The 12,234-nt window shown below is 35.6% G+C and overlaps 1 protein-coding gene and 1 long non-coding RNA gene across 2 annotated transcripts in view; one reads left to right on the top strand and one right to left on the bottom strand.

Moving 5' to 3' along the window:
* Positions 1 to 12,234, top strand: part of LOC145681989 (uncharacterized) — a 194,689-nt gene that overhangs the window by 4,268 nt on the left and 178,187 nt on the right. Inside the window, exon 2 of the mRNA XM_081753590.1 lies at positions 201 to 534. Within this exon, the coding sequence (XP_081609716.1) occupies positions 225 to 534 (310 nt within the window). The 5' untranslated portion in view covers positions 201 to 224. The remainder of the gene's footprint in view (positions 1 to 200; positions 535 to 12,234) is intronic.
* The window catches only part of LOC145680799 (uncharacterized), a 241,866-nt gene that overhangs the window by 92,966 nt on the left and 136,666 nt on the right, over positions 1 to 12,234 (bottom strand). The gene's annotated exons all lie outside the window — the stretch shown is intronic.

Raw genomic sequence — 12,234 nt, 5'->3', positions numbered from 1 at the left:
AAGTTTACTGATATTGATCTATTTATATAGATAGCTGAAAATTGAAGTGCCAGAAAACCTATAACACTTTTCGTTTTATCTTCGTCTTAAATAGAGAATATTTTCTAAGCGTATCTTTACAGAACTGAGTTAATGCTGTATAATTTCATGCTCTCTTTCCATTATCCGCTTTATGCTAATTGTTGTTAATAAACTTTCAGGTGTACTTATCACGTTATTAGAAGATGTTAGCCATAGCAAGCATATTCCTTATATTTGGTGCGCTGGAATATAGTGTGTGTGATGAAATACCTGATCATATATCCGAATCTTTGAAGTTCCGTCTTATGGGTATGAGAGACATTCAGGGAAAATGGAATACAAATGTAACAGCTGATTTCAAAGGAAAAGAAATCGCAGATGATTGGTTGATTGAAGTTCAAGAAACGGAAAAGGAAAGTGGAAAACATATCCATATAGAAGCAGCTATTGAAACTCAACAAGAATTAAATGGATCGCCACAGATTGAAACTCAACAGATCGTCACAACTCCATGTAAGTAGAACTGAAATGTTTGTAAGTTTGTATGTAGATTCTATCACTTTTGTTGACATGCTACAAGCGCTCCGGAAACATACTAACGCTCTAAAATGACCACCAGAAATTTAGTTCTCACTAATGCTTTGTATAGCAGTTGTTAATTTATCAAATTTAGTATTTCGTCGCTTCCAAATTTGAACAGCAGTGATGGCGCTACTTATAAATACACTGACATTTCGGTTTTGTAACATTTCCTGTTCCTTACATATTGAAATAAACATTTACTCATGTTTGACTCGGACAATTTAATAAACAAAAATAAATTATCAAAATTTTGTAGTGAGCAAAGATAATCTATGAGGTCTCTTTGAGAACTCTCAGCACATAATAATGTCATCATACGTTACGATATCCTTTTATAAATTTTGACCAAAATTCCATGTCAGGACTTTCTAAATATACTCCTAGATTTGCTCTTTTGTTTGCTCATCTTCCATATCGCACTCGCTTGCTTTGATTTGCTACTTTCTACATCATTTTCAAACTTTTGAATCATCCAATAGATTGAAATGATTACTAAATATGGATAATTTTTGCGTTATTATACTCAACTCTTTTCGGAGTTTGGTACTATATGTCTAGAAGAGACGTTAAGGTCTCTGAATCACATTATTCTCTATTCGAGAACCGCTCAGAATTTGGGAGTTGTTGACAGAATAGGAAATATTATTATATCAGCTTAGATACTTTAATATCTGAAGCTATGCTGTCTTAAGGAGGAGATAGTACAGGCTTATTTTGTAAGGTATTGATTTATTTTCACTGAGTAGGCTTTTTGCATTTATAGAATGCATTTAGTATAGTAAGATTTATGTTAATTTCGTTAACACTGTTCGAAGTAAAGATACCGCGTGTTTGTATGTTTTGTTTAGAGTCTGAATGGTTCTATATAAGAACGAGTAGTGTGAACATTGTTTCTTTATCTTAAAGGGGCCGGTTTCGTGTCCCCTTATAACGACAGACTCCTTATCGGCCAGTCCGATACGGAAAAACCAGGTGCGGTTCTTTAATAAGGAAGTGTATGGACTATACCATTAACCTTGACTACAGACTAAATCGCCTCAAATAAGTGACGACATTTGTACCTTATCTAATTCTAGTGGAAAACCTAGCTAACTGTCCTGGTACAGCAATTTGACTCTTCTGAAGCTAAGTCACGAGCAAAAATTAGGCAGGCTAGTTATTAATGATGAATTTAGCGTTTATTAATTGAGAATCTTACAATCCTTCTTGAATGTGAACGTAAAAGGGAGTAAGTAACCTATTGAGTAATGCTCAAAAAGTAGAGAATCTAGTAAACCACTAAATGAATTGCTAACAATTAAGCACTAAAACAGGTGTTGCATTCTCATGTAAGGCTAGCGTCTTGCTATTTTAGAGATCTTCCTCTGTTATCTCATACAAATACTAATCTTAAAAAAACTTTAATCAGAGATCATATTTTCTAATAAAAGATTAAGAAATGAATTCTTATTTAATTCCAAGTAGTTTGTTTGTATTTGTTGGACACCTTTCATTTGTTTGGGATTTTAACTTGTGTTATAGAAAATTTACATTTATTTTCTTAGAATAATTTTTATTAATATGTTATAATTTTTAATTTTGATATGTAAGCCAGAGTGTATTCTATAATGGCTGTAGTTCCATATGTTTATTTTGCAATACTAGCAATTTCCTTTGTAGGAAGTATTATGTGTCAGGAAATTAAATGTACACCTGTTTTTTGAGTATGGCATTCTTGTGTTCCATCCATGCAGAGTATGAGAATTAAATCAATCAAATGTTTACTGAGAGACAAGAAGAACAGTCTAATCTGAATAAGATATTGCAGAGGGGCACAAGCTGTGAATACGAATAGTGCATAGTGTAAATAAAGGGCGACACCGAAAGAGAAAGCCAGAAACAGCTGCTAAACGGAGAAAATAGAGTAAAAATTGTCGAAGTGGGAACATAAAATACAAATACAATAAATATGTGAACAACTGAGCGTTTACCAAGCAACTACCTTGGTGTAGTGGTTAAGACGCTAGCTTACACATCCAAAGAACAGCGGTTCGAATCTGCTCCAAGTAGTATATATTTTTTTAAATAATGCATACAGCACACGAAAGGTGGTAAAAGAGAGCGTATTACCCGTTTAATATGTTAAGTAAAAATGAGTTAAAAATTTCGGTGAAATTTATTAGAGAAGTGAGACAATAAAAATGAGGAAGCAAGTATATTTAATCAGGGGTTGTATCAGAGGGTGGTGACCGGAAAAACTGGAAATTTTCCCGAATTTCGCCCATGTGAGTCTCTACGATAGGCAAATTTCTTCAGAAATGTGCGTATTGCGCAGAGAGAGAGGGGGGGAGAGATGCTCCCGGAACTGAGAGTGTGGTGCTTCCATTAAAATCAACGAGATAACAAATAGACGCTTACATAATAAGAATGCCGAATACAAACAGCCATAAAACAGCAAAGTAATAATTGTAAGCGTTATCACCTAAGGTTCCAAGATCCGAACAACATATCACTAATATCCCGAATGCCAAAATATTGTGACTTACACAACTCCCCCTCTCTCCAAATGTGTCCTGTGAAAACAAACACAAGTTTTGGGATGAGGGACCATATTGAGACTACAATATTAAACTATATAAGTACACTTTTAGCAGATTCGTATTCAATTATTTTTTTCAACAACCAGTTTTATTGATATTCAAGACACCAAAAGCACTATGTTTGTTAACGACAAAGCGAAGTTATTGCAACACTGCGTTACACAATGAGTCATGCATATTACACTCGTAAGTTTTGCTATGCACAGGCTAGCTACGAAGGCACGCTGAATAACGCCTGAAGAAAGCAGCGAGGACAGATAGCGATACAGTGAACGGAACAAGTAATGCATTACAGACATTTAAAAAAAAATAAAGAAAGATCCCTTTTTCCACACTTCATGCTGTAGTTTTAACTTCCATTTCCCCATCAAAGTTACATGCCTAGACTATTATACAGTTCCATTACACTTAATCCAGAGCGTTCAGATAACTTTGTTCTACGAAGGAAAACGTAGAACACTACACTTATAGATATACCATACATAGACAGTTAAGTAGTAATAGATGAATGAAAATAACCCCAGATAATATCGATTGTATAAATATACACTAGTTTTAAACAATTAGATACATAACAAACATTCACAACACCATTATTATATCCTATCATATGTTAATTCCACTTCACAACTTGTAGAATGAAAACCGTACACTGACCGTGGAATGAAAACCGTAGAAAATAGAATGATTTAAAAAAAATACAATAATGAACACAATTTAGTGAAGGAAACAATGAAGTCAATGAAAGGAAGATAGAGATCCGAGCTAGACTCGAGGTCGGATTTCGAGAAATAACTTGATAATGAGATGAAAACAGAATTTTATAAAAGGAATGGTTATGATACGCTAGACACAACATGGTTGCCTGTTTCGTCTCATCATGTGAAAATGTCTCGTTTTAGAGAGGCGGGAAAAAGCCTGTGTTTCGTCTTGTGCAGTGGCGGATCTAGCTCGGGGGTCCCAGGCCCCCCACTTCCAGATTGACGAAAATAATTTAAGCTATTATTTATATAGTTTGAAAATTTATAGTAAGGTCATGATATACTTATCATAGTCTAAATTCAGGCAGCCCCCCAGCTTTTACCTTCTAGATCAGCCACTGGTTTCGTGTCTATCCCGGTGTCATCTCATGTTTCCGAAACGAGACAAATTGTTATCTTGTCCCCTTTCGTCTAATTATTTTTCGTAAACCTCATAATAATAGAAGTAAAATTGGAAGCCATGTGGCTTCGAAATGTAACGAAGTTTACAAGTTAGAATTGATAATCGGACAAGAGAGGGCTATGGAATGCTTTCAAGACATTTAAAACGCGACGAGTCCACACAAGGACATGTCACGTCTCGTCTAGGAAAACGAGACGAGACAAACGCTTTGTCTCGTCTCGATCAGGATTTAACAAAGCCTATATTGTCTTGCCCATGCTGGATTGGAAGCCTCTCACCAGAGATGAAGTAGATCGTGGACCATGGGGTACCAGGACGTGACCCACTACAATCCACAATCCGCCGTGACCCACCATAACCTACATATCCACTACGACCCACCGATACACTCTGCTCAGTGCATTGTATATAGCACCCTCTGAAGAGTGATGAATTTGTCTACATTTTACTTTTAGGATCTCCATTTTCTTCTTCTTCTTCTTCTTCTTCTTCTTCTTTTGCATTTGTTTCTATTTACTTACCTGAGATGAGTATAAATAACTAGGACAAGAAAGACTTTGTTAAATGAACTTAGTGGCCATCTTTCGCGAGGCAGTAGTGCACATTTAAACTGGGAGAGTGCAAGAACCAGAAATAGCAAAAAAAGCGTCTTAAAGTTTCGACTCGCCGTATATATGGTAAGGCGCCTAAAATTATCAAGTGGCGGTGTTGCAGAGTGTGGAGCATTCACGACTTTCGTGTAAAGGGTCGACCGTTCGATTCCCGCTCGAGTCAACTTGTTTTTGCTTTTTACCAATAAAGTAGTCATTTATAACTACAAGTAAAATATTAATTCACTATATGTTCCTATATTCTAAACGATAGGAATTTTCAAATCATTTGTAAAACTTTTCAATGTTTTATGTGAACTAGATACAACCTATTTCCTAATAATATAACCTATTTCATAAATATATTGTTATCACTAGGTTGTATCTAGTTCACATGAAACATTGAAAAGTTTTACAACTGATTTAAAAATTCCTATTGTTTCATTCATTATAAATATAAGGTGAATTAGTATTTTACTTGTAGTTATAAATGACTACATTATTGGTGAAAGCAAAAACAAGTTGACTCGAGCGAGAATCGAACTCGCGATCCTTTACGCGTGAATAGTAAATTCTCCACACTCTGCCACTACGTCATTTTGGAATTTTAGGCGTCGACCGCGGCGAGTCGAAACTTTAAAACGCATCTTCTAGGCCATTTCTGGTTATTCCGCTCTCCCAGTTGTAATATTAACATTTTAAATTTGCATTACTACCTCGCGAAAGGTCATTTAACAAAGTCAGCTTTTATCTTGTAAGATATTGTCATCTCAGGTAAGTAAATAGAAACAAATCCAAAAAAAGAAAAAAAGAAAATAGAGACAATAAAAGTAAAATGTAGACATATTCACCACTGTTCAGGGGATGCTATATACAATGCACTAAGCAGAGTGTGCCGGTGGGTCTAGTGAGTCTGTAGGTTATGGTGGATCGCTAGTTTATGGTGGGTCATGGTGGGTGGTGGATTGCAGTCTGTCACATCCTGTTGTCCCACGACCCACTAACCGACTTACACATCTTGACCCACATGTCTCACTTGACACAAGACCCACTTAAATTCTGGTGAGTGGTTTCCAATTCAGCATGGGAGAGACAATATAGGCTTTGTTAAATCCGAGACGAGACGAGCCAAAGCGTCTGTCTCGTCTCGTTTCCCTTGTCCTTGTCTGGACTAGTCGCGTTTTAAATGTCTCGAAAGCATTCCATAGCCCTCTCTTGTAGGATTATCAATTCTAACTTGTAAACTTCGTTACATTTCGAAGTCACATGGCTTCCAGTTTTACTTCTATTATTATGAGGTTTACGAAAAATAATTAGACAAAGGGAGACGAGATAACAATTTGTCTCGTTTCGGAAACACGAGATGACACTGGGATAGCCACGAGACGAGATACAGGCTTCGTCTCGCATCTCTTAAATTAGACAATTTAACATGAGGAGAAGAAACAGGCAATCATGTTGTGTCCAGTGCATCATAATAATTACTTTTCTAAAATTCTGTTTTTATTTCATAATCAAACTATTTCTCGACGTCCGACATCGGATCATGTTTCATTCACCGTCACGGTTCCGGAACCTTAGGAGATAATGATTGCAATTATCACTTTGATGTTTTATAATTGTTTGTATTCCGCATTCTCATTATGTAAGCGTCTATTTGTCAACTCGTTGACTTGAATGGAAGTACCTCACTCTCAGTTCTGGAAACATCTTCCTCCCTCTCCCCCCTCTCTCTCTCTCTCTCTCTCCCTTTCCGTTTGAGAGGTGATGAGAGGCAAAAGGGCAAAATTGAATAGAAATTTTACGGCATTTATGACAAGATGGTCTCTACAATAGGCACATTTCTGAAGAAATTTGCCTATCGTAGAGATTCACATGTGCGAAATTCTCGAAAATTTGCAGTTTTTGAGATTACTACCCTCTGATACATACCTCTGATTAAATATACCTGCTTCCTCGTTTTCATTATTTTACTTCTCTAATAAATTTCACCGAAATTTTTAACTCTTTTTCACTTAAAGTATTAAACGGATAATACGTTTTCTTTCACCACCGCTCATGTGCTCTATGCATTATTTTTAAAAACCTAAAAATATATATACTCCTTGGAGCAATTCGAACCGCCATCCTTTGGATTTGTAATCTAGCGCCTTAACCACTACACGAAGATCGTTGCTTGGTAAACGTTTAGTTGTTGGAATATATGTTCGCATTTGTATTTAATATTCCCACTTCGAATATTTCTACTTTCTTTTCCTCCACTTTCTATGTATTGATTAAATTCTCATATTCTAGATGGTTAGAACGCAGGAATGTAGTAGCTAAGACGCTAGATTGAAAATACAAAGGACGTAAGTTCGAATCTACTACATGTAGAATGATTTTTTAATAATGCCTACAGCACGTGAGAGGTGGTAAAAGAGAGCGCATTACCCGTTTGAGATGTTAAGAGAAAACTTGATAAAAATTCCGCTGACATTTATTAGAGAAGTGATACAATGAAAATGAGGAAGCAAGTGTATCTAATCAGGGGTATGAATCAGAGGGCGGTGATCGATAAAACGAAATTTTTCCGAATTTCATACATGTGAGTCTCTACAATAGGCAAACGTCTTCAGAAATGTGCCTATTATGGAGACCATATTCCACCGATTGCGCTCGCCAAAGATAGTTTAACAATAACAAATGATGTAGTGTTTTTTTCTTAGAACGATAAATTAAAAAGTGCATACTGCAGATGAACGAAGTGTTTCGAATGTCCTAGTAATTTCCTTGCACTTTCACAATTAATATGCGTAAATCGTCTCTATCATGATACAAGTGTTTGCGTCCACTTTCTTAAAAATTGCTCATTTAGTGTGAGAAGTCAGTCTTTGATTCTTCACGATTGCTTTGAAAATAAAATAACTTGAAAAGTATTTGAAGCTATATTGATTAGCTGTATTACTCACAAGCCCAGCACTTCACCCCTACATTATCTTCTCATGCAACATCATAAGCTAAATATTGCTAAGTTCAATCCTGATGTTTGGAACGAACCGGTAATGTCTCTGTAATGATATTTCCACCAAAGTGAATGCCGAAGTTAATTTATTCGATGATCTGGAGACAATTTAGTGCCCATTAATAAACTAAATAACATTCAATGGAGGAAAATTACAGAAATGATATCGTATTATACATTAATTTTGCCGTGCAAGTTCAATAGTGTAATAATAATAATAATAATAATAATAATAATAATAATAATAATAATAATAATAATAATAATAATAATAATAATAATAATAATAATATTTATTTTAGTGCCATGAACAGCTAGATAGGAAAATATAGCACTTAGTCATTGAACTAAGGGTTATAACACACATCTTACATTCTTCTTAATTTTAATAATACATTTGTTTCGACGATAGGAGGTCGTTGTCTATCTTATAATATATACATAATTTTATGTCTTGTATCTTGTCTGGATAAACATAATTATTTCATTCTTCATTAAAATAGTTAGTCAATTTTCTTCAAATTGTCCTTAAAACAAGGATACCGTCAAACATACAGATATACTATATAAAATATACATACCTAATAAAATCTATACGTCTGTTTAATAAATACAATTATCCTGATAATATATTAAGAGAACTTGTCAGTTTTCTTAAGATAATAGAATTTTTATTCATGTTAACCATTTCCGATGCTTTTATAAGATTATATGTTGGTACCCTTATACCTATATTATGTAGGCAGTATTCGCTACTATATCTATTGTCTAAGATTTTCTGAATAATAATAACAATTTTTCATTGGTCCTGCTCGGAAAGTGAGAATTAAATCAATAACATGTGTAGTCAAGGTAAGCAGAAAAGCCTAAACAGAATAAGACATTGAAGCGGATCACAGGTTGGGAATAAGAATAGTGTATGGTGTAAATAAAGGACGACACCGACAAAGAAATCCAGAAACAGCAGGTAAACGGAGAAAAAAGAGTAGAAATTTTTGAAGTGGAAACATAAATTACAAATACGAATAGAGATGAGCACGAGTCGAACCAAAATTCAACTCGATTCGAGTTCAATTCGAGTCGAGTCAAAGGTAATTTTCTAGAGTTCCGAGCCAAGTCGCTGTTTTCGAGGTCGAGTTTCGAGTTGAGTTAGTTTGATAATGGCTCTCTCGCTCGTTCAGCTCGTTTTAACTCGTTTTGAAATAATGGACTGATCAGACTGAAAAGCGAAAGCCATGAGAAATTAAGCAGTAATGTGGAATACTTTTAGTGTTGCTTACGATAGGGGTGCATCTCGTCTCGTAATTTTAGTGCATCTCGTGGGGCAATTTCAGTGTATCTCGTCTCGTCTAGATAACGAGAGGACAAGAGTTTTGTTGTTATTATTATTATTACGAGAAAGCCTCAAATGTCGTAATCAGCAATATAAGTATATACTGTAGTTCTTAAAATCAAGACTGAGACCTGCACAGTCGAATTCTTGAGCCCAAGCAGAAGACCAACCTTTGTAGTGATATCAAGCGGCTCGGCTCGTATCAACTGAGCGAACAGCTCGAGTCGGCTCGGTTGGGATGAGCCGTCGGCTCGGCCCAATTGAGCCGATGACCTGAGCCGGCTCAGTTGGAACGAGCCATCGAGTCGGCTCAATTGAGCCGATGGCTCGAGCTTTCTCGGTTGGGATGGGTCACCTACTCTTCTCATGTGAACCGGTTCGAGCCAGCTAAGTTGAAACTAGTCCATCCGCACGGTTCTACTCAGCTCAACTAAGCCGATGGCTCAAAACGGCTCGGTTGGGTGTGCTGTTGGCTCGGCTCACTTCTCGGTTCGGTTCTGTAGTATACGGTACGGTATAAGCCGAGCAGCTCGAGAAACCTAAACCCGGTCCCAGCTGTTTTGAACATGTTTAACTGAAACCTATAACTTCTAACAATTTTTTGGCTCGAGCCCCAATACTTGCCCCATCGGAACTCAAATCCAGAACGTGACCGATGTCCTTGCCTTCTGAAGACTTCTCGACAACCGAGATCAACAGTCAATGAGCTTTTAGTATTCAGATACAAACCGCATATCTTTTAAAGATCATAATAATAATAATAATAATAATAATAATAATAATAATAATAATAATAATAATAATAATAATAATAATAATAATGGCATTAAAAGTTTTAAACTTGCCCTAAAATTTGGCAAAACTTACTTAAAAGTAGAGATTTCGGAGAAATTGTTCCTTACCTTGAAGACACACCTCTGCAACTACCAAAATTTTAAACTAGAGCGTCCCACTGAAGTTTTATGTAGAAAATATTCTATTGTATGTTTTAAGGAAAATAATTGTAAAACAAATATCTGAATGTCACTCAACAGTAAGGCATATAGTAAGCTAATTTTTAGGATATGCAGAGGTAAATATAAAAGCTTTGCTACAAAAATACCTAGACAGACCATAATTCAATGAGCTCTGAAATACAATGTAACAAAATTACCTATGAGATTCAGTCTACAGAGCAATTGTTACTTAAAGAATGGACATACACTATTTCGAGAATCGAGACAAGACGGGAAATGTTTACGTTACTTTTCGTCTCGTCTCGATTCTCATCTCCTTAGCGAGACGAAACTTTTCGTTAGCCTTGTCCCGTCTCGAATGTAAAATGTTAATTCTTATGTTATTTTGTTTGCTTTAGAAACGAGATGAGAAATTCCTTTTGTCGTCGGCAACATTAAACCAAACCGAAATATTCTTCCCAAATGTCACGTTTCTGCTTGTAATGGTATGACCTGAGCGATAATAAGCGATAGTAGCTTTTAATCTTCTACGATATAATAATAATTATTATTAGTTTATTATTATTACTATTATTATTCCTGAAGATTTGATAGTTCAAATATCGAAACAACCGAGTATTCAAATATCTGAATATAATAATATGTCATCGCCGATCAATCGCCATCAAAAATCCTAAAGTAAAAAAAAAAAGCGACGTGGATTCGCACAAGCACCTTGACCACTGAACTGCGATCGCTACGCTGTAAACGATTCGTCTTAAATCTGCCTACGTTAGGTTTCTTTGTCTCCGCTTACAAACTTGTATGTTATATTTCTTCGATTCAAAATATCTTTCGTATTTCTTTTATGATGTCGGAAAAGTTTACATTAATAACTTGAGTTGTGCTTAAACCGTTGGTTCACAAGTTTGTTCTCCACACGAAACTATAGATATGAGAGATTGAATTCTCATACTCTCCATTTCTTTCAAAAGCAGTCGCAATTACCTGGTCAAAGACTTATTTCCGCCACGATTCATATTAACCAAAATGAATTCATTTTTCGGAAGCGGAATTTTCACTTTCCGGATTTCGGACAATTATGGAATTCAGTTAAACTCCAGAATTCAGAAGAATTTCGGAACTCGGGAAAAATCCGGAATTTAGAAAATTCCGAAAATGAGAAAACTCCGGATTTCGAAAAAATCAGGATTTTTCGAATTCCGGAATGTTAGCGAAATCAGAAATTTCTAAATTCCGCATTTTTCCGAATTCCGGAATTATTCCATAAACGGAATTTTCCGAATTTCGGAATTTGTCCGGTTTCACTTTCGGGAGTCCGGAAGTTAAAAATTCCGGAATTGTCCATCCTTAGTTTATACACAACCTTTGAGAACACTAAGCTAGTAGCTGTCTACAAGCAAACAAGTAACGCAAAGCATTTTGTATCCTGCAATACGTCATGTATTAAAATCCGACAGGAGTTTCAGTATCTAGCCAGAAATTGTATGTATCTAGCTACTGGAAGCTGAGGTATGAATAATTGTATTGTGTCTTATCTTTTTGTGTCTTATACAAGCCTGCAAACAACTGAATATCTAAACGCCTTTTGTTAAATCCAAGTTGTAGTACTCACAGTTTCATCCATTTGTGTCTATATGATCATGTTACTAAAGCTTATTATATGATAGCGTTTGTAAGTCTTTCTCTGCTCTCCCGTAAAGTTGTGATACGATCTACTACATGATACAGAACGAATTATCAATTTAACCAAGTTGTTGTATTGCTACACATCTGCTTCCGCCTCTGTCAACTCTGGTCCATCTCGTTGATCGCGACATATTTGCTTTTTATACCCCTTTCTTCGTTTACTGAACTAAACAGTAACTATTCTGAATTATACTACTACGCATGCCTCGTAGATAAATATTTCTGATGCCAATAGTTTCCGTTTTGTCCAAGGAATGTTCTTTTTCTTATTCGCAGCATGACCATTTTATTACATTATATGAAGAGCATGTAGGTC

Source organism: Thermobia domestica, chromosome 3 (assembly GCF_964235325.1).
Source record: "Thermobia domestica chromosome 3, izTheDome1.hap1.1, whole genome shotgun sequence".
Classification (NCBI taxonomy): Eukaryota; Metazoa; Arthropoda; class Insecta; order Zygentoma; family Lepismatidae; genus Thermobia; species Thermobia domestica.
Note: the sequence above shows the minus strand (reverse complement) of the source record. Positions and strands in the feature narration are given on the sequence as shown.